We start from the raw sequence: 22,817 nt of genomic DNA on the forward strand, positions 1-22,817 counted from the left end.
GGCCAAAGGCAGATGCCCGATGACTGAGCCACCCAAGCACCCCTATTCTTTCTTTCTTTAATCATCAAATTTCTGTGTGCTGTTTCAGGTTTAAAGACAAACTGCTTCTACCTTCTGGGTGTTGAGGGGGATGTTGGGGAGACCATTGTGGTCTAAGGAGGTGCGTGCAGGACCTGGGAGGAGGGAGAGGATGGAGAAGCTTCACAGAGGAGACGACATTGGACCTGAGTCTTGGTGATGAGTTACAGGCAGAAAAGGAGAAAAGCAACTACAGCTCTGATGTAGAACAAGAGGCAGCAGAGGACCTGGAAATATGTTGGGGACTCACCACTCAAGGCTTTGAGTGGCATCCTAATGAATTCAAACTTTATCCTGTAGACAGCAGGTAACACTATAAACTAACTTGCATGTGCTGATGCCACAGATGGAAGGAAAGACCAGTGGGATGAGACCCTATAGAAGGATGCTTTCATAATTGAAGGAAGCAGCGTAGACTCAAACTAGGGCAAAAGCAAGAGCATGGTAGGGGCAAAACCTTTAAGACCTTCTTACAGATTGTGAGGTGAGACAGAAGGCTGGAGTCTGGGACAATGTCTCAGCTATTGAGGATGTGGGGCCAGATGGGTCCAAGTGGTTCTTCCAGAGGGAAGGGAAGAGAAGGATTGGGTCAGGGGGATGCCAATTAGCCACTTTGACAGCAGGCAAGCATCCAGCCAGCACTCTGGAACAGAGATCTCGAGCCCAGGGCAGTAGTTGCCACTTGATGTGACCCGCGTTGATATAAGGTCAGAGTTGATGGCCAGCTTGCTTTCTCGATTAGGTGATGAATGAAGTCAAAAAAAGCAAACCTTCCTAACTAGCACCTAGGCGGGTGCTGAATGTCACCCAGGCACTCTTGAGAGCCCTTCGGCTCTATTCCTCTCCCGACTTCCCATCTGACACAGACACTTCAGAGGATGGGGTCTCGCCTGGTCACACCATTACTGAGGGACTGACCCACGAGCCAGGGTCAGGCCTACTGGTCTCCAGATTCTAATCAAACCGCACCCCAGTGGAGCCCCCGAAGTGCTTCACTTGAGTTCAGATCCATTGTTTAGGTTTCTAAGTGGATCCTCGTTGATGTTTGAGCCTCATAATCCGTAGGTGTGTTCCTGGAGGCCATTGATGGATGCATCTTTTTGTGCCCCCTGATGTTACCCTGGGACATTGCAGAAGTCCACATCCTATTAGAATAGTCTTGTATGATCCTTAACAGCCACCCTAAGGGGCCTTGTCATGACCATCCCCTCTGTACATCCCTTTGTGGCTGTTGTACTGTGGGCCCTGATCTGGAGCTCACCATGGTGAGTTCAGGCACAACTTTGCTTTGCTTTGGTCCCATGTATGGGGCCTGCATATCGTTTTAGGGTTTCTGTTCCAGGCTGTGGGAACGGGCAGTGCTCCAGGGGCCTTTCTTCGTGCAGGGTGATTTTTTGGCCCACTCCATGCAGGGCCAGTGGAGGCACACATGCTCCTCTTCACTGGCTCTGCAAGACCCCAGGGGACAGCTAAAGGGATTTTCTGCAGCAGCTCACTCCCTTTTGAAAAGTTGTGCTGTTGACTCTTTTCTAGGGAACAAGATTTGTTTTGTTCATAATAATCTCAAGCCATGCCTTTTTTGAGGATTTCTCTCTCGGTTACCATTTTGACTTCATGTTGCCTCAATAATCATATTGAATCAGCCTTGTGAAGTTTTCCCCAAAGATTACCTTATGTGTCTCTTGAAAAATCTGTATGATATTGGTATCTCGTTTCCAAAGTCAAAGTTAATATCAGACTTCAAGGATCCCTTGCCTTCAATAGGTCCCGAAGCATTTTCCATTGGAGGCATTGGTGATAAGAAAATTCGGATGCTAGCAGGTGGCGGGACCAGGAAACGGGATGCTCAGGGCTGCTTGAGGCAAACAGAAAAGGGGGCTCCTACCTCCTGGGTCTGATGCCTTTGTTCCTTCCCTGTCTGCTTTCATTTCCGCTTAGTCACAGCTCCTCGAGGCTCTGCAGGACTTTAATTAATGCCTCGGTCAAAGCAAGCCACCCTGATGGAGCATCTGTCCTCCGCCAGGCTCGGTCTCCAGGGCACCTGTGCACACTGAGAAGACACTGCCCCCATTTAGCACCTGAATCGGAGAATCATTTCTTCTGCGAGCAAAGCAGGGTGACCTTGTACAAGTCATTTGATTCTCTGACCCACAATCTTTTGATCTGTGAAATAGAAATTGGAGTTCCTAACCACTTATTATGTAATCAGAAGGAACCTTTAAGGCATGCTAAGTGGTAAAAGCAAGGAACAAAGAACCATCCAGAGCATTTTCTGACTTGTGGGTGTGTCTGTGTGTGTTTCCAGGACATATATTCGTATATTAAGTGCATATAAAACGTATATGCACATATGCATATGGAAGTATTCTAGAAAGATCTACAAGAAATTATTGGACTGTGAGGAATGTGGCACTTTTTGTTGTGTTTCCCTGGGTAATATTGTGATTTTCACCATATGTGTCTTCTAATTTTGAAAGTCAAAATTCAAGTATCTGCTTTGTACAGTTTGTTGAGCACCACATGACATCAAGGTAGTGGGAGTACCTAGATGCGCCGTGAACAGTGGGTTCCTTCTCGCTCCATAGGGCTCTGGAGTCCGACACGCACACCCTGACACCCTGCTATGCACAAGCTCTGCCCGTCTTTCTACAACTCTACTGTCTTCTGTTCCTAGCATACAAGGAAGGATGAGAAATGGGAATATAGGGATTACCCTGAGTGTCTAGCTGACTATTTTCTGCTTATGAAATGGAAGAGTCTTTTGATGATTCCAAACCTCACTGAATGTCTCTCATAAGCTCAACTCAAAAGGGACCCTGTGGCCTCGGAAAGCAAAGCCCGGGTTCAATGGAGTCCCAGGGAGTGGACTCTCTCCAGAGGATGCTGTGCTGCACCATCCGTATCCTGCCCCCGGGCCTGAGTAATTCATTTTCTCAAATTGCCACGGGTGGTGGTAGCCAACAGCCCCTGGTCATGCCTGTTTCTGGAGATTGCTCATTTGAGAGAGCTGCTGACTGAGGTCACGCCTCCTTCCCGGGGTAAACCATGCTCAGTAGTGGGCAATGCACGAGTGCAGAGACCTGGCCCTTCCTCCAAAGCCACGGGCTCTGCAACTCCAGAACTTCCCATGGGATATGCTGAGGTCTCTATGCTGCTGCATGACCATGACCGTGAGTGCAGCTCCTCCCCCTGCCCCTTCCTGCGATCCCACAGGGTTACTCCCTACTGCACACCCAGTACCTGCCACAGACAGAGCTCTGTCTCAGAGTCTTCTTCCTGGGGAGCTGACTTCTGACCATCCCCAAGCCAGGTGACAGCAGCCAACCCGACACCTCCATCCCCCTTTCCTGATTTGCAGCACCCTGCGTGCCGCACCCATCACGATGCCGTGATTAGCACGAGTCTAATGCACCCACGATCGTCTACTCTCCATGGGGAGAGCAGGTGACTTGCAGATGGCCACTTACCCCTCTCAGACCTGCCCCCAAGGACCAACAGATTCCTCTCTGATAGCAGCAAGGAAGGAGACCAAATGGGACAGGAGGTTGCCACTTCACCGGCTCGCGAGAACCCAGAGCAGGGAATCGAACCAACTCCCCAGGTGGAGTTTCTTCCCATAGGATGGGCTGGGCAGCACGGGATCATGAAGGGCTGTGTCCCTCCCCCCTCACCTCTGGGTGAGCAGTAGATGGACATGCAGGTCCCACACCCATGGACTGCTCCAGCCTTGTGCTGGCGCCCCCCTCCTCTCCTGCCCACACCCCTCCTCTGGGGCTTCCTTTCTCTGCCCCCATAAACAAATCCCCACTGAAATTCACCCCAAGACATCCTTCTCTCTGGAGTTTGCATGGAAGTGAGGCCTGGCCCGTGTCTTCTCTTCCGCCGTGTCTGAGTCTCCAGACACATGGTGGACTTGGCCCTTCTTTCCTCATCGCACAGAGCACAATTGGGTTATCATACCGGTGTAGTGCACCCTCCACCTGCAAGCAGATGACATTGTGCAGAGCACCTGATGCTGTGCCTTCCTGTTTGGCGTCTTGCCAAATGCAGCAGCCAGGGTTGAGTCTCTAACCTCACATTTTGCAGCAGTGCATCTTCCTCCCCCTGGGCATTACGTACCGCTCACCCAACTCCCACCAGGGTCGCCACAAATACCATGTCGCCCTGTGAAAGGGACTCCCTCTGTCTGTCCCCGTCTTCTATGGTGAGCCGTGCAGCAGCCAGGGAATGAGGGCTTGGGAGTGGGTCCCTTTAGGTGGCCCCAGACCTTCCGGGTGAGTGCCATCAACCTCATCCTCACTCTTAATATTGCTGCTATTATTATTATTATTTATTTATTATTATTATTATTATTATTTTAATATGAGCATACAAGACAGAGGCTTGGCAGATGGTGGTGTTTTCCCCACGCACCCAGGTGGGGGGAAGGCCTCAAACTCTCTTCTCCTGGGGTTGTGAAGCCCTCCACGGCTGTTGTCAGAGCCGGCGTGTGGTGGCCTCAGCTTCTGTGTCTGTCCCGCTCGCAGGGGAGCTTCTATGTGCCGTCGGAGAACTGCATGCAGCACGCCCACCGGTGGCACCGGGACCTGTGCTTCCTGCTCCTACACGCCTACCGGGGGCTCCGCGCCTACTTCCTGGTCATCATGAGGGACATCCCTGAGCTGCCGCACATGGAGCTGGGTAAGGGCCCGGGCTCGGGGGAAGCCTCAGGCCAGCGGCCCAGCTGCCCCGTTTGGGGCCTGGCTTGAGAAAGCTTGCAGCTTTGCAAGCGCCACGGTGACAAGTGCTCTTCCAGGTATGTTTTCTGTGCGGTGTCTCGTTCCAGCAGGAGAGTTTCGGACGTGCACCTGCAGGAGGAAAGGGCAGGAGCAACTCGAGGCACGTGCACTCATGCATTTGTTCACCCACCAGGCGTTTAGTGCACACTTGCCACACCGCTGGCACCGCTGTACACAATGTCAAGTCGCTTGCTAAGGGGAGTAGTTATAGGATTGCAAATGACAAGAGTGTAAAACAACCCCCAAAAGAATATACATAAATTCTCTATATGCTATAAATATATGCATATGTATACAAATACATATTTTATACATATGTTATATGTTTTTTAATCTGGATGATTATAGAGCCCTCTCAGCAGCCTTCATATGTGGTTTTCTGAGGATGAATAGCTGCGTGCACATCCTCAGACATCATGGAGATCATTGGGCCTGAATCCTTCTTTGCTGACAGATGGGGAAGCCGAAGCTCAGAGAGGTGCAGTGACTGCTCAGGATCACACAGCAATGCGTGGCAGAAACAAGACGAGAGACGGGGACTCCTGCATTGACTCTTGGGGCAGGGTCCCTTCTGTCATCCCCCTCATTTGCAGCAGGTGACACAGTATGATTCTGCTCATAGTCCTCTACTGAGGCCCCTTTGCTTCCAGAACTGAGGCCAGTTGCTTAGCCTGGTTCAAGGTTAAGAATAATCCTGCTGGGGTAGCTCAGTTTCCCCACACGCACCCCTGGACCTCACCTACTGGGACAACCTTAGAGCCTCGTACACTGCCCATTACTGCACTGAACACGCCAGGTGACAATGATTTATTTGCATGTTTCTTTTCCCCACTAGACGCGGGGTCTTGAGAACAGAGCCCCCCCCCCCCCCCAGATCCCTTGCGCACAGTGCCTGGCAGGTAGGGTCAAGGAGTAGGTGCGGTGCTGTTGATGAGTTGTCCTGCCATCTTAGCATCTGGCCTTATCAGCCTTAACACCCCGGACAAGCCAGACGCTACTCTTTGAATCGCGCAATAGTGAAGCTGAATTTTTTTCAGGTTCAAATGTTATGCACACAAAAAAGACATGCACAGAATCAGAGCCAGTTTCCGAAGCTCACAGGGAAGATGGAGATGGTGCAGTGCTAGTTGACTTCTTGCTTTAATTTCTTTTTACCCAAAGGAACTGGGTTTATTTGCTCATTCATTCACGATCGTATTGTTACTGGGTATCTGCTGTGTGCCAGGTGCCACGGACAGAGCCTGATCAGTGGGACAAAAGTCCACTGTGCCTGGTGGGACTCCCAGAGCCAACGAAGGTGCTGGGGGCAAAGGCACTGCACTCATCAGGCCATCAGTGAGGATCCAGAGGCGTGAGGGAATTGCTCCCACTCACCTGAGCAGCAGTGCTTTAAGTAGAACCCATGCCATGGCCTGGTGCAAACCACTGACCACAGCATCATGGAACTGAGGGGGGAATTCAAAGATGGAGCTGCCAACATTGAATTACAAATGGCCAGAGGCCAGAGATTCCTGCTAAGAAGAGCTGAGATCACAGGCTCCTCTCTGGGGTGTGATGATCGTGGGTGTCACAGTGGGTGGAGCTGGGCTCAGCTGTGCTGCTTGCTCCACTACTCTCTGTTTCCCAGCATTTACCTATATGATGGAGATCTGAATCCATGCCCTACAGGTTTCACACACAGGTAGGTGCAGGTGCGTGCACGCTTGGATGCACATGTTTGCAAAAACCCCAAAGGCTGTGGGATCACATTGAACCACACAAACTAGTGTGTGGACCTGGGGGCCTTCTCCTCCTCAGAAAAGCATCCATGAGATTATGTTGATCTTTATCTAGTGTGGGGTCACAAGGCTCCAGATCAGGTTTAACCTTTTTTTTTTTTTTTTTTTTTTTTTTTTTTGTAAATATGACCCCTTTAGGAAATTAGAATAGAAAAGGAGGAGAGTCCTCGGGAATTGTGTATCTTTCTGTGACTTTCATGCCAACCTGAACCTATATTGCTTTATTGCAGTTAGTGACTGTAGCATTTCCACATGTGTCCATTTAATTGTCCGTCTTTCTTTTTTCTTCCTAGAGTCCCTTGGAGTTGAGGAAACGCTCTCTCAGCTGTGCTCAGAGCTACAGGTAATTAGAAAACTGGCCCAAAGGGCAGTGGTGCAATTCGGGACCAACATAGGTCCCGGCTTGATGTAGAAATCAGAGATGAAAGCATAGGGCGTATGAGCTCACGCTAGACCAGAAACTGAAGAGATCCTCTTCTGTCCCATCACTTTCTGTTGTTAAGGGTCCACTTGACCCCTCTGCGTGTCTAGCTCTCTGCTAGATGTTTTGGGAAAAAACGAACAGGTTAACAGGTCTCTGTCCCTGGAGCCAACACTGCGTTTGTCTCTTACTTATCCATTGAACAAAATGTATTGACTACCAGCTATGTGCTTCTCCTGGAGGGCGATGGAGACCTTGCACCTGTGCCCAGATGGCCTCAGCTATGGCAGGGGGCTAGCAGCATGGTGACGCTGGTCCTGAAAACAGTAGCACGCATCTGTCAAAAATTCATTGAGTATGTATTAGGGATAGGTGCTTAAATAGACACCTATTGGCAAATTCCTGCTATTGTCCTTTGCAACCTCTGGAACACTTTCCCCCATCTCATTGTGTGGATGGTCTGGGTGGGTACTGCACGTCGTCCTTCTAGAGCAAGAGGCAAGATTAAGATGGAAGCCAGGGTGGCAGCTCAGGCTTGGTGACACTGCTAATCAGTGCCCGCAGCTGGACTCAGAAGACTGTCTCTTTGCAAAGTGACATCGCCGTCTCTCACACCAGCGTTCTCATCCCTTGCTGCACAGTCAAAACACATTTGGAACTTTATTTTTTTTTAAGATTTATGTATTTATTTGAGAGAGAGAGAGAGAGAGAAAAAAAAAAGGAGAGAGAGAGAAAAAGCAAACAGAAGGAAAGGAGAAGCAGGCTCCCCACTGAGCAGGGAGCTATGGGGCTCACCCCCAGGACCCTGGGATGATGACCTGAGCCAAGGCAGACACCTAAGTGACTGAGCCCCCCTCTCCCCGGTGCCCACATTTGGGACTTTAAAGATGTACCTTTGCCTGGGTCCCATCTAAACAGGGTGGAGACAGTATCAGGGAGTGGAGCTCAGGCATTTGTACAGTCATAGCTCCCCAGCTTGATGGAAACCACAGTGAGATATATCCCGTCACACCTGTTAGAGTGGCTGCTACCAAAAAGACAGACATCAAGGGTGGTGAGGATGTGGTGGGAGGGAAGGGAGCCCATGTGCACTGTTGGGAATGGAAACCGAAGCAGCTGCTGTGGAAGACAGTACGGAAGCTCCTCGAACATACAAAAATACAACCACCCTACGATCCAGCCATTTCGCTGCTGAGTATGTATCCAAAGGAAATGAGATCACGGACTCGAAGAGATGCCTGCATCCCCGTGTCCACTGCAGCGTGATTCACAATAGCCAAGCCGTGGAAACAACCTGAGTGTCCACGTACGGGTGAGTGGATGAAGAAGATACGGTGCATCTACGCAGTGGAATTCTACTCAGCCGTATGAAGAAGGAAATCCTGCCATTTGCAACAGTGTGAACGACGAATCCCGAGGGCGTCGTGCTGAGTGCAAGAGGTCAAAGACAAGTGATGGGGGATCCCACGTACACGTGAAATGTAAGTCGAACAAAAACCTAACTCGTGGGAATAGAGGACAGATCGGTGGTTGTCAGAGGACAAGGGAATGGGCGAAGGTGATCAAAAGGTACAAACGTCCAGTTTTAAGGTGCATCGGTTCTCGGAATGTAACATGCAGTGTGTGGGGCCCAGAGTTAGTAATACTTGCTGTGTATTTGAAAGTTAGTGAGTGTAGGTCTTAAAAGTTCTCATCCCAGGGACATCATTTGAAGTATGTGAAGTGATGGGTTTGTTTGCTCATGTTCTCGTGATCATTTCACAATATATGCATTTATCAAATCTTGTATACCTTACATGTACACAGTGCTGTGCGTTAATAGTATCGCAGTAAAACTGGAAGAAGAAAACTTAGGAGAGGCTCCCCAGATGTGTCTGCTGTGCAGCCACGGTTGAGAACACCTGCTTTAGAGCACGTTATATTTTTTTAGATACTGTATTTATTTGAGAGAGAGAGAGAGAGAGAGAGCAGAGGGAGAGGGAGAAGCAAACTCTCCACCGAGCAGGGAGCCTGATGCAGGACTCGATCCCAGGACCGTGGGATCATGACCTGAGCCCAAGGCAGATATTTCACCGACTGAGGCACCCAGGCGCCCCTAGAGCATGGTATAAAATCAGCAAAGCTCAGTGTTATGTGGACAGGCAGCAGCTGGGCAGGAAGGCAGAGTGTAAAGGTGGTGCCGGGAGCTGGGGTCGGGGAGGGTCTAGGGCGGAGGGGCCATGTGATATGAGCCCTGAAGAAAGGGTGAGACTTAGCTGTAGGATCATCAAGGAGTCCCCTTGCAGGTGCTTGTCCTGATAAAGGTGGGGACTCATGAGGGACACAAGAGGTCCATTTAGAGAGTGTGGTGGGGAAGACCGGCCAAGGACGGAGATGCTAATGTGTGGAGCATCCACTCCCTCAATCCGGAGCAGGTAAAGGCAGTGCTAAGAGGGACGGCTAAGCTGACCTCAGGGCCCAAGACTCCAGGGGACAGGGCTCCCCCTTCCTCCCCGGAGTGCACCCAGCGCAGCATCACCTTGGAAAAGCCCGCAGGCTTTGCAGGTTCAAGTGCACACTCCAGCCCTTCTGCACATCAGCTGTGTGATCCCGGGTGTGCAATTTAGGGTCTTCACGGCCCTCAGATTCCTCATCTGTGTGTCGTGGCTGTGGTGAGACCAGGAGAGAGCTCACGAGGGGACCCTATGAGCACCCAGCTCTTGTCTCACAGGTCGGGTCTGCTGCACAGAGCTGGCCTCTCCCTCCAGGCCTGGATGCAGCTCAGGATCCCAAGGAGACACTGATGCAATCTGTACATTATCAAAAATTTCATGTTCGCAGTTTTAAAAAAATGCAGCTGTTGGCAGCTGTTACTCACCACACCTTTGCTGCCACTGCCAACGGGATGAGCGGTCCGAGATGGGGTGTCCTGTGGGTTCTCTGCTAGCTCTCGGGTTCCCAGAAGCTTCTCTTCTGAAGCCCAGGAAGGCAGGCTAGCCCCCGGTGCTTTCACCAGAGCATCCCACCACCAGGAGCAAGGACAACCTGCATTTAGCCAGCGCGTGCTCTGAGCCAGGTGCAGGCTTAGTGCTTGTCGTGTAGACTCTCCTCTGGCCTCCTGTAACCACCGAGACTTGGCCTTTATGGAAGCACTTGGCCAGGGCACCCAGTGAGTGGTGGAGGGAGATGGAGCACACACTCCCAGATGGCACAGCACCCAGCCCACCCGCTGCCTCAGTTTCCCGCTGTGCCACACTCCTCGGGGGCAGGGCGGGGGCTCCTCCCTGTTTCTTCCTTAGACCTTTCTCGGTGGTGGTGGTGGTTGGTAGGTTGGGGGACTGTGGATGTGCTGAGGAGTCGTGATGTGTTGCAGACGCGGTCACATCAGAGCCAGGAGATCTTCCGACTTTAGACAAGCTGCTTAAACTTTCTGGGCCTTGATGTTTGTGTGTTTTTTTTTTAAAGATTTTATTTATTTATTCATGAGAGACACACACACACAGATGCAGAGACACAGGCAGAGGGAGAAGCAGGCTCCCTGCAGGGAGCCCGATGTGGGACTCCATCCCGGGTCTCCAGGATCACACCTTGGGCTGCAGGCGGCGCCAAACCGCTGCACCACGGGGGCTGTCCTGGCCTTGATGTTCTTATCTGTAAAGTGGGGGTAAAACCGTTTGGTTTTTATTAACCTCTTTTAATCTGAGTCAGTAAGCTTGCACACTGGCCAGCTGCCGGCGTTGCATTTTCTCATTTAATGGGCCCAGCAGGTGTACGGCTTGGCCTGAGGGATCCTGTTGTTCTCAGGGGACCGGGAATCGGGGCTCAGCTCACAAAGGAAGGGTTGTTTGCCCAGAGTCACAGCACTGGCAGTGCAGATCAGGCGCTGGTGGCCGCGACGCTGGAGCCCCCTCTCCCCACCGTGGTGCCGTCCAGGGAAGCAGACGCGCCCCCTGCAGGGAACACAGGTCGGGTCTGTGAAGCATCCACATGTAGCCGGCAGGGGGGTGAATGCAGGAAATGCTAACTGTCGCATTTGGATCAGTTCTCACTGCGCTCTGGCTTGTCACATCCCTGGCCACAGCTCCCGCTGCCACACGTGCTCGGCCAGGAATGTGGTTCAGAGGCCACGTTGCTCTCGGTGACCATGAAGAGTCAGGTTTCCGTGGGGGCGACCCTAGAGTGTTGGCTCAGGAGCTCTGACTCATCTCAGCAAACACTCGGTGAGTGCCCAGGCCTCGCCAGGCCGCATGTTGGGCCCCGGGGGACTCAGCAGGGACAGGACCCCATGCCCTCCGGGGCTCACAGCCGACGGAAGTGACTGGTTGACTCTCAAACCCCCCCTGGCCAGAGGGTTCATTCCTGTAATGAACAGGTGCACTAATGAGTCGCAAGAACGTACAAGCCACCAAAGGTGAGGGAGCGAGGGAGCCTGTAGCAGCTGTCACCCTCCCGAGGCTGTTGGCTCATCTACAGACCGAGGCAGGAGGTGGCATGCTCTTTCTTGGTTCCACAGGCCCCTGGGCGATGCTGTGCCATCGTGCACCAAGGAGGAGTCCGCGTGGACTGCACGATGTGTGCTGGGCGTGTGGGCTGACTGTCCACTTTGGGCAGCCGTGTCTCCTCTGGGTGGCTGGTGGCCCACGTGGGGTGGGCCATTCTGAGGGTGAAATGAGCTCACATGGGCACGTGGTACCGCTGCCACTTGACCCTGTCCCAGTCGTCTTCGCGAGCTGGTGGGAACGGCAGATACGGACACAGACATGCGTGTGGTTGTGGGACCCCCAGAGGATGTGCCACTAACCGCCTCCAGGGATGAGGGGCAGATGCCGTGGACCCCAGAGGGGAGGCTGAGTGAGGGAAGGCTTCGTGGCCTCCGGTGAGAGGACTGTCTAGGCAGTGGCTCTGGGAAGGGGAGGCAGCGGGAGGGGGCTGAGCCCCGGGTGACAGGGAGCCATGCAGGAGGGTGACAAGCTCGCAGGGGGCTGCGTGGATGGAGGAGAGCGTGTCTCGAGGCAGGGAAGGGTGGCGAACCGCATTTACAGCCAACGCCAGTTGCTCTGTGCCGGACGCTGGCTCCCACCTGCGATGCACCGGGCGCTGCCCCGCAGCAGCCCTGAGAATACAGGGGGACCTACAGGTGTGTCCCCATTCATTCTGCCACAACGGACTCTGAAGGGTCCCTTCCGTAAAGCTTCTGCTGTATCGGTGCATCGTCCCCGCGGGGTTCAGGTGGGAGCTCGGGCTGACAATGAGCCTCTCCGATGCATCTCACGAAAAGCTGAGGAATGGGTCACCTTCCTCCTCTGGCGCCGGGCCCAGGGCTGCAGGGATACTGCCCCTGGTTCTGAGTGATTGCGCTGTTGCAGGCTTAATTTTGTACGGAGCAAACCAGTTAGCCCACAGATGCAGGGATACGGCTGGGTGATGGGGAGGGAAGCGGGGGTGGGCTTCAGCCCATCTTGTTGTTTGCTAAAAAGCTGCCCTGATGCTCTCAGTGGAGGAAACAGAGCCCCCTCCCTCACACCCCCAAAAGGGCGCTCAAAGCCCACCAAGCATTTAGAGGCAGGACATCGCCACCTACTGGGCAGCCACACCAGGGCGCTAACTGTCCATCAAAGAGAATAGATGAGGTTTGGGTAGGGGGTGGCGCGTAGGCATGGAAACGTGTCTGTGATTTAAGAGAATTTGAAAACATTGAGTTCTGTAGTCATGGAGCAATTCGTATGCATCTTTATTCCAAGTGAATCTATCCTGTCAACACTTATCAAGCACCTACGGTGTGCTGGCGGCCACTTTGCTCTTCGTTGGGAATACAATGGAGACACTGGAGACACTTTCCCAGGACTCAAGAGGAAGAGGCTTGTTCAGAAGCTGCCAGTAGGGTCAGGGCTCGACCAGGGGGTGTAAGACGTGGGAGTGCCTGGCTGTCTGGGAGGCTCGCCATGCAGGGGTCAGGGTGTGCCCGCTGGCAGGGAGGGAACAGCCACACAATCCCGGAGCGCGGGAAGCCTGTCCTGGGGGCCGGGCTGGAAGGGTGAGTCAGGCACAGGGTAAGGTCCCTGCGGTGCAGTCTCCTCAGGGAAGGGGTGCGGTGTGCTCTCTACTCCGCTGGAACTCAGCCACCTGCTTGGGCACAACGGACAGGCTCAACATGTGCTGACTACCTACCTGAAGGCAGTTGCCAGTTCTCTTTAAAAATTCAGCAAAACCAGGTTTCCTGTCACAGAAAAAAAATTCTTTCTAGGTTTCCCCCATAAACTTCTGGGAGATCCTCAATTGCTGAATGGCCTTTCCCTGAGCTGTGCCCTCCTAGCAGGAAATACTAAAAATTAAGTTATGGTGCATAAACAAACAGCTACCAGTTGGGGTGGCCTGGGTTTTCCTTATTTTGTTTACTGAATCGTGTGGATTTTTTTTTTTTTTTTTTTTTTTTTGCAAATTGCCTTGCCAGGGGGTTTTTAAAAAATTATTTCACTTAAGCCTGAAAACATCTTTGTGATGTGGTTCAAAACGATCCCATTGATAGGGATGTTTCATGACATCTCATTGAATCCTTGCATGGGTCTGTAGGTTTTATTAGCCTAGCTCCCTAGCAGAGGAAACTAAAAGTGTAGAGAGTGCCTGTCCCCTGTGATCATGGTGACTTCTTCCCTGGCCAGCCACGGTCCCCCTGAGCTGAGCTCTGGAGGGAGGTCACAGCTCTGATCACTCATATCCCGTCTAGGGTTGCCAGGGAGCGACAGAGCTCCTCTAGAGGCGACGCATTTGAGTAACATCCATATCTCTGTCCAATTTTAGAATCTCTCAGACTTGAACATGCATACGAAATACCTGGCCATCTTGCGAAAATAGAGATTCTGATTTGATCTGGGCTGGGGCGGGAGACTGTGCATTTCTAACACTCTCCCGGGAGGTGTCTGTGCAGCGGTGCCGTGAGGCTGAGCACAGAGTCTGACTCTGCTCAGCCTGGTTTCCCTTCCCCTATGTGACCCTCCCCCAAACTGCAGGGCCCCCTGAGCATCCACACTGAGGAGTGGGGCTTTGGAAGTGATGCCCAGAGTGCCCTCCGGGACCCTCCCCTCGAATGTGGGGGTCCACGGACCCAGAGGGACCTGACCTTGCTGCAGAAGGGCCTCTTCAGTAGCTGCAAGGCTCTGGGTGCCAGGGAATGTGGTTAGTTCAGGAAACATATGGAGGCTTCTCTTTCCCTTGAGCACCCAGCATTGGGATCACCTCCTCCAGGAAGCCTCCATGACCCTCCGACAGCACTCAGTATATATCTCTTTCACAGCACATGGTAGGTGTATTATAACTCTCTAAATACGTGGTTGTCACTGAGCCACGATACAGGTTGTTCCCAGGCCTGGGTGTTTTTACCTGTGGCTCCCCAGGGCTCAGCACACCCCTCACATAGAACAATCACTCAATAAGCAAAGTGAGCGGGGCCGAGTGAACAAAGGAGAGTATGGTGAGAGCCCGGATGAGACACGTGGCAGGAGTGCAGAGCTGAGTGGCTGAGCATTCTTCAGGCAGCTTCACTTGAAAGAGCGTTGGGCCACGTTGTGTCCTCGTCCGCCTGAAGGGCCTCTCCTCATCCTGCGTGAGATGCCCCTCCATGCCCATCATCTGTAATTACACAGGCCCGGGCGTCTGTGCGAGGCGAAGAGTCCTCTTGTGGCCTAATTAGAAGCTTCCTTAACCTTATCTGAAGCCATTTCCGTAATCAACCAAGGGGAAAAAAGATCATTCTCCCAAAGACACGTTCTGTGAGTAGCTTTGCTCTCTCTCCTTTTTGCTCCGGCGGCTGAGCTCAGCATTCAAGCTGTGTTGGCTGGTGCCACTGCAGTGAAGATGGCAGAAGCTGTGGGGGCCGGAGTCAGCAGCCCAGCAAGGGAAGTCCAGTTACTGAGGCCTAGGGTGCCTCGCATCAATGCAGAGTCACCTGACTTTTTCCAATAAAGAGTTACTGAAGCCCCATGAGTCCACCACCGTGTAGTTACCAGGAATACAGAGAAGTCTAATGCTCGGAACGCAGGTAGAGGAGGGTCGTGGGAACAATGTGTGGCCAGTGGTGCCATGAGAGCGTGTGTGTGAAGTCAGGTCCACTTCAAGCACAGGGAGGTTTGACGTCCCCTTGGAGCGGAGTAGACGTTCCTAAAGAATCATCAGAAGCAGGGGGGCTGCGTTGGCTCCTTAACAGTGCCCTGGGGGAGAACAGACACGTCTTGAGTGGTGAAGCAAGGGAGAAGGGAGTCTGGAAGGTGAAAGGGGAAGGCCTTCCAAAGAGGATGTGCAGTGTGGTCAGAGCCTAGTACTTGGAAGGAGCTGGGTGTGTTCAGGTCACGGTGAGCAGGTGGTGTGGCCAGAAGGGAAGGTAGCCAGAGGTGAGGCAGGCCATGGCATCGGGGTAAAATGGTGCCAAGTGCTGGTGCAGGTGTTTAGTGCTCATTGACAAGGGTAACTGGTGGAGAGGAGCCACTTCTGGTCTATCCAAAAACCTCATATTGCAGCCTGGAGGTTCCCCAGAGGATGACCGTGTGCCCCACTCTCCCCAACCCACTCCTATGTGTTCTGCTCCTGACACATTTGGCCACAGATTATGGGGCTGAGCCAAGAGTGGACAGTCCCAATTTGCCCCCTGTCTCCCAATAGAGCCAGTACAGGAAAGAAGCCTTCCATCAGGAGAAAGTAGAGCCATTCTCCCCCTCTGGAGCTTTGGAACTGGTGTCTTCATCAAAGACTGACCTTTCCTCTTGGAAGAAGTGGCTCAGAGATGCTCCACTTGATTGATGCCCTGTATCTGGCAGCCAGTCCTTGATCATTAAATAACAATTCCCAAGAACTCTAAGAACCTTACTGACTGCCAAGTTGCTTCTTCCCTCTTTTCCCTCCTCTTAGGTAGATGCCTCACTCTAGCCCAGCTGCCTTCCTTGAGCATCAACCTTTAGCCCAAGACTAGCAAAAGGAACTTCCACGGGTGGAAGCAAGGCTTTGAATTTACTTTCCCTGTTGTTATTACATCCTATAAGTGGTCACTTGCTCTGCCTATGCATTTTACAGATGAAGAAACTGAGGCACAGGGCAGTAATGGGCTTGAAATGGTTATGGTTGTGTCCTGATGCATCTCTGTGGCAGAGTGATTCCCACCACTCCTAAGCTTTAACTCACCTTGCTGCCTCCTCCACTCAGTGAGGCTCCTGCCAGCAGAGACCCCAGCCTTATTCATTTTCATGTCCCTGTGTATTCAAAACATGTGCCTGAGACATGGAAGATGCACATCAAGTGCTTGCTGAATACATGACGAGATTGAGCACTCAGAGTCAGGTTTTATTTTGTGTTTTTTTTTTTTTAATTTTTTTAAAATTTTTATTTATGATAGTCACAGAGAGAGAGAGAGAGGCAGAGACACAGGCAGAGGGAGAAGCAGGCTCCATGCACCAGGAGCCTGACATGGGATTCGATCCCGGGTCTCCAGGATCGCACCCTGGGCCGAAGGCAGCCGCCAAACCGCTGCGCCACCCAGGGATCCCTCAGTGTCAGGTTTTAACACCTGCCTCCCTGTCTCTCTCAGAGACCTGATCTCCTCTCTCCCTTCTGCAGAATCAAAGTCTGCCCCACCCCCTAATGGATGACTTCCCAGTTCTAAACTAAGGCCACCCAGAGGTTCCCCTTCAAAGGCTCTAGGCCCTCTCTAGGCTGGTGTCTTCAAGGTGTAGTTAAGGCAACATAGGATCCCCCTTAAGTTATTTGGAGTGACGGTGGTAGGGCTGTAGGGCACCCACCCTGTGCAAATCACCTAACTAGTCAGGTACTCTGAGATGATAAAGGCATTAGCATTTCTCAGGAAGTGTTTTCAACACCTACTATCAAAAGGCAGTGTGGTGTGGTGGGTCTGTGGTCAGCCATGCCACTAAATCCCAGCTCCGTGTGGCCTTGGCTGTGCTACTGAATTCCTCTGATTCTCATTTTATTTTTATGTGAAATGATGCACAAGAACTCTATTAAAAGGTAATGGTGGGCGTGAAACGGGGAGCACACACAAAATTCCTAGTGCCCTCCCTGTCAAATAGCCTTGAAGACGTAGAAACCATAATGACTGTAGAAGACTGAGCCCAGAATGGAATGTGATACAGAGTCCAGAGAAAGGAGAGATTCACTAAAAGCAGGGAAGTCCGCAAAGGCTTCGGGAGGGAGCCTGCAGTAGATTCACGCAGAAGAGGTCCTTTACTGCCCCATTTTGCCTCTGCAGATGTTGAACAATCCAGAGAAGATAGCTGAGCAGATAAGTAAGGATCTCGCCTGGCTCACCTCCCACCTAATGGCTCTGTGGACCCAGTTCCTAGACACGGTGACTCTACACTCCCAGGTGACCACTTATCTCACCCAGGAACATCACACCTTGAGGGTAAGGTGTCAAATGGTATGAATTCTCTAATCACATGCCAGTGGACCCTTGAGGAAGCTTTCCAACAGTTAGTTCACTGGGCAGAACAGGAATTGGGGTTGACTTCATAGACATGAGTGCCAGTCCTGGCACTCGACTTTATGAACCGTGAGCTCTCAACTTTATGAACTTCTTCAGCTTCTGAAACCTTTGCCTCTACCATTGATTTAACACCTGCCTTGGCTACCAGATGATAGCATGAGGGTGTTACACGTGCCCTGCAAATGTTTTAGAGAAGTGCTTTGAAATGTAAGATGTTGTTCTTGGTGTATTTCTTTGCCATCTATGTGGACGGTACTAATGCATAATAGAAGATGTTGGTCTCCTCATTTACAGCAAGAAGACTGAGTATCTGAGCCCACAGAATACTTATCAGTTGCACTTACATGACTGGCTTTGCAAACTCTGGTTCATCTGCATTTACTTAACGGTCCTGGTCTTCAAGTATATTCTTCTAGTAGAAGAAATAAGACCTAAATAAACAAAGTATAGAAAACAATGCAAGAAAAAAAAAAAAAAAAGAAAACAATGCAAGAACAGGTTCTCATAAATATGCATTAAACTGTGTCTATAACCCAGCTTTAGGCTAAGTGCCCCAGATGAGAGAGGGAACCTGTGGAAGAGCTTGTTTTGAAACCTCTTGGTGGTGGACTTATCTCTCCTTTGTTCCTACCACTTGCCTCTGTGAGTCCCAGTTTCCCTTTGGAAATTAAAGATCATGCCCACCCAGTGCATTAAACTGTTTGCATTATCTTATTCCTCAGGTCCGAAGGTTTTCTGAGGCCTTCTTTTACATGGAGCACCAAAAACTTGCAGTCCTGACTTTCCAGGAAAATCTGTAAGTAACCAATTGCATGCCCACATCACACTGTGAAAGTGGCCACCCAAGACATTCTTGTTCAAAGGCGCTTCTTCCCTTCGTCTCTGACTGCAAAGGAAAGAAGTCTGCCCACCTCTGCACATTCAGGCTACATTTTCTCTGCAGGCAAAAGAGACAAATTGCAGAGGCGGGAGCTGGCAGGTGGCAGAGAAGGTCAATAGCCAAAGTTTTCTTTTGTTGAATGTTATTATGGTTCTATAGACAGAATCAAGACTTCCTAGGTCCCTGAAGACATCTGTGCTGAGTCTTCTTTGTAAAACGAATTAGAAGCAGGTGGCATGGCCACAAGCTATGTCAGAAAAAACACAGAATTCGCTGGAGACTCTGCAGTAGCCTCGAAACGCATTTCGCATAAGAATGAAGACGGAACTACCTAATTAGGAGGACTGATTAATTTCTGAGTCTGCCTTCCTCCAAAATTAAAAATAAAAAAAGGGAAAACATACAAAAAGAGTCAGAGGGTTGACAGAAAATGAGGTCATTCTCTTATAGATCTCCCCAGTGGGCAGGAGCAGATGGGTCCCTCCAAGATGGGTTGGCCTTTGCTAACCGAGTTCAAGGGGCTCTTTTTGTTTCTGAATCATACATTCACCTCAAAGAATAAATGTGGATGGAGTCATTGTTCGAGATGGCCTGGTAAATCCAGCAGGAGAAATACTTCAGGTTCCTCTGTCTCGCAAGACAGACCTCAAAACCTTCTCGCCCTCTTTTTTATGACCTTCTCTTCCTTCTCTGCACACATCATCATGTTGGAAAAGTATGGTGGCACCGACAGTTTGTCTTGTGGAATCTGGAGGGGGGTTGGGGCAGAGAAAATACATCTGTGGAGAGGACAGCTTGTCTGGAACCAGGTAGTCTTCCAGTCACTCTCATATTCATTCATTCTGTCCAGCAGCTAAGATGAGAAGAGTTAACGTGACAAATGTGAACAGAACCATGAGGGCCACTGGGCAAGATGCTGTGAATCAGGATCCTGGCAGGAACCTGCTTCCTGAGTCTCCATGATAGGCAAGCCCTCGATTGCAGGACTGTGCTGTGTGCCCAAGGGGCATGGATGGGTGCACGTGGAGGGGACAGATACATAGGCAACTACTCTTGTAGAGGAGTTTTGTTGAGATGTTGACCACTTATACCAAGTATAGAGGATATGGTACTTGGCCAAGTTGGGATCAAGATCCTATTCCTCCTTTGGCCTACAGCAGATCCTTGAGAAAGTACTGTTCTATTGCTGGGTTATTATTTTTCTCTTCCCCTCCCTCAATCTTAGTTTCTCTGAAATGGGCAGGACAATAGCTGTAAGGACCAACATCCATACACGGAACACATTGGTCAAGCCACAGACACTGATCACAAAATGTTAGGTGATGACTAATACGTTACACAATCGTGGATTGTGCAAGTAGGCCCTGCGACCCTGCAAGGGACACGTCACTGATGCCGTCCTTGTGGGTCTCTCATTCTAGGGCAGCCACAGGCAAGACGTAAATCCAGTTATCTCAGGTAGTGACAAGTAAAGAAAACCAAATCAAGGTGAGGACACAGAACATGATGAGAAGGGATGTGGCCAGCATCCTCGTTGAAGGACTAGCTCTCTGAAAAAACAAAAACAACTTAGGTCTGTAGTGCTCACTGATTTTCACTGTGTGAATGCTCCCACCACGGTGGTGTTCAGGCCGCCAATATGTTCTCTCTGAACACGGGGGCTGGGAAGGGATGTGCACAGTTGGCTCTTGCAAGCTGGTGGGACTGGCTCCAACACAGCACTGGGTGTGAGATAAGGACCGTTGTAGCCCAAGTTCTGGGAGGGAATCTTTCTGAGGATGTGACATTTGAAAGGAGACCGGAGTTATAGGCAGCCAGACCTTGATATGAAAGAAGGCCGGTCAGGAGGAAAAGCTGGTGTCAGGGTTCTTGTATGGGAACACAGGGTGTTGGAGGAGCAGCTGGAAGGCAAACAAAGCTATAGGATGGAGGGAGCTGGAACGAGAGGGGAGATAGGCAGGACCAGCGAGGTGGACCAGTCTATGTGAGACCTGATGGACCAGGATAGAGAATTCAGACTTGGCACCGTGATAGTTATGATTCAGGCCTTTTTAAAAAGATGACAAGTAATATGGTGGAAAGACCTGATCTCAAACTCCTATACATGGTTTGAAATCTTGGTTCTGTAACCAGCAATATTTCTGACACCAGATCAGTTCCTGCACCTCTCTTAGGTTGCTGCCTAGAAATGAAAAGAAGAGTCCTTCCTTCAACAGGTACTTGCTTAGTGCTGATTATGGGCCTGACACTCTTGTGGGTATTAGTCAGCAGTGACCAAAAGAGATGAATCCCTCATCTCATGGGGCTTACATTTTCACAGCAGGAGGCATACAAATAAATAAATATGGTGTGCCAAATGCGGTAAGTGCCAAAGAGAAATATATGAGTGTGGTCAGAATGAGGGGGTGCTGTGCCATCCAGCTATCACAGAAGAGTCCCCGAGAAGATGACATTCAGCCAGAGGTCTGAAGCAGGCACGAACTGAGCCCTGCAAATACCCAGGAGACTAGAGCATCTGCCTCACAGAACAGCACGAGAGGAACTTAGTGCTACTCGCTCGTAGATATTAACCTGCAAGGGAAAGTATACACGAGGCTAGCAGCAATATTATTCAGGAAGAAGTAAAATTTAATTAGATCATTAGGAGTAAGAGTTATGGAACCGAAAGGGGAACATTATGTCAGACTGAGAAGGTTCCTGGAGTAAAGGTACAGAGTGCTATGAACAGACTTTCATCTCAGGGTGAGGCCGTGCTAGCAAGGGTGTGTGGGCATGGGTGTGCCCCCCTGGGGATCGGAGCCGGACAGGGAGGGTGTACATCAGAGACAGAGCCATCCTCCCAAATCAGGATGGACAAGTGGACAGACAAGATGGCCCCGGTGACGCTCATCTGTCAAGACCCGTCTTGGTCAAGCTCAGAGTAGATTGTGTTTCTCAAGCACAATCGTTGAGTACACTGTGACCTCCACCATCGCGCTTCCACATGAAAAGGATAGGATAGGATGGGCTTTGACAGACAGAATAAGATGGAGTAGAGAGTACGAGACAGACACGTTTCTGAAACTTTCACTTCAGTGTGTGCTTCTGGGAGTGTGCACTTGTACTCGGTCGCCATGCGAAATGGAGATTGTTTCTTGCCATGGTTGCAGGATTTAAGAATGCAACGTTGCAGTGTTTAGAAGTGGTTTAGGGCTGGCTGGTAGCAAGGGTGTGTTTTATTGTCTCTCTCTTCTGCTTTACGAGTGTCAAGCCTGTGCTTTTCATGCAGCAAGGAAGGGCTCAATGATCGATTCTTGAATGAATGAATGCAGAAGTGTTGATGTACAGGACAACCTGTCTTGGTGATGTAACGTCTGTAACAATGACAATTGATTTATCACTTTGCTTCTTGTGTTTTTCTATAATAATAGGTATAGCACTAAGTTTTAAAGATTATTCATCTTACAAGATGCTATGTCAATAGCATTGAACCCAAGAGGCACTTGCCCTGCCTTCCTGGTGCTTTGTTTATTGAGATGACTCTGCTAAGAAGAGCCCAGCCAAGCGCTTTTCCTGCATTGGCTCATTTAATGTCCACACTAATACCTTGAGCTAGGAACTGGTTGTATCCCCACTTCACCGAGGAAGAAACTGGGAAAACCTGGGCTCAGACAGGTTAAGTAGCTTATCTTAGACCTCACGGCAAGCATGTGATACACACACGAATCTACTGGAGTCCGGATCCCACATTCCTACCATCCTTGCTATGGATCTTGTCTATAGTGGTTAACCATTATCCTGAAGAACTGAACGTGGATTCCTCAACCTCCAAAATAGAAGGATCTGTGTGTTGTTGGCTAAGCTCCTGAAGTCAGGGAGATAAGTAGGTGATGGACTGGGTCCTGGGTGCTCCAGATAGTGGGTGTCTAGAACCTGTCTTACTCCCTTGAAACTTTATGCCCATTGACCAGCATCTCTCCATTTCTCCACCCAGCCCCTGGCAACCACTCCTTTATTTTTTTTGACTCTGAATTTGATTATTTTTCGATACCTCCTGAATGTGGAATCACCAGGATTTGTCCTTGTGAGGCCGACTCCTTTCACATAGCATAATGTCCTCAAGGTTTATCCATGTCATCATGTATGACAAGGTCTCCTTCTTTTCTAAGCCTGAATCCTATCCCATTGTGCTGCATTTTCTTTATCCTTTTTCTGTTCATGGACACTTAGCTTGTCTCTATAGCTGAGTTGTTGTGAATAGTGCTGCTACGCATGTGGGGGTGCACAAATCTCTTAAAGACCCTGATTTCTTTTGGATAAATACTCGGGAGTTGGATCATCAGATCCTAGGGTACTTCTATTTTTACTTTTCTCAGGAACTTCTGTACTGTTTCCCATGGCAGCTGCGGCGTCTTGCATCCTCATCAACAGTGTATGA

The 22,817-nt window shown here is 50.5% G+C and overlaps 1 protein-coding gene across 1 annotated transcript in view; it reads left to right on the forward strand.

Moving 5' to 3' along the window:
* FAM135B (family with sequence similarity 135 member B) overlaps positions 1-22,817 on the forward strand; it is a 111,684-nt gene that overhangs the window by 63,038 nt on the left and 25,829 nt on the right. The window contains exons 6-9 of the mRNA XM_041769449.1: positions 4,605-4,758; positions 6,928-6,977; positions 17,284-17,439; positions 18,243-18,316. Of these exons, the coding sequence (XP_041625383.1) occupies positions 4,605-4,758; positions 6,928-6,977; positions 17,284-17,439; positions 18,243-18,316 (434 nt within the window). The remainder of the gene's footprint in view (positions 1-4,604; positions 4,759-6,927; positions 6,978-17,283; positions 17,440-18,242; positions 18,317-22,817) is intronic.

Source organism: Vulpes lagopus, chromosome 9 (assembly GCF_018345385.1).
Source record: "Vulpes lagopus strain Blue_001 chromosome 9, ASM1834538v1, whole genome shotgun sequence".
In the NCBI taxonomy this organism is placed as follows: Eukaryota; Metazoa; Chordata; class Mammalia; order Carnivora; family Canidae; genus Vulpes; species Vulpes lagopus.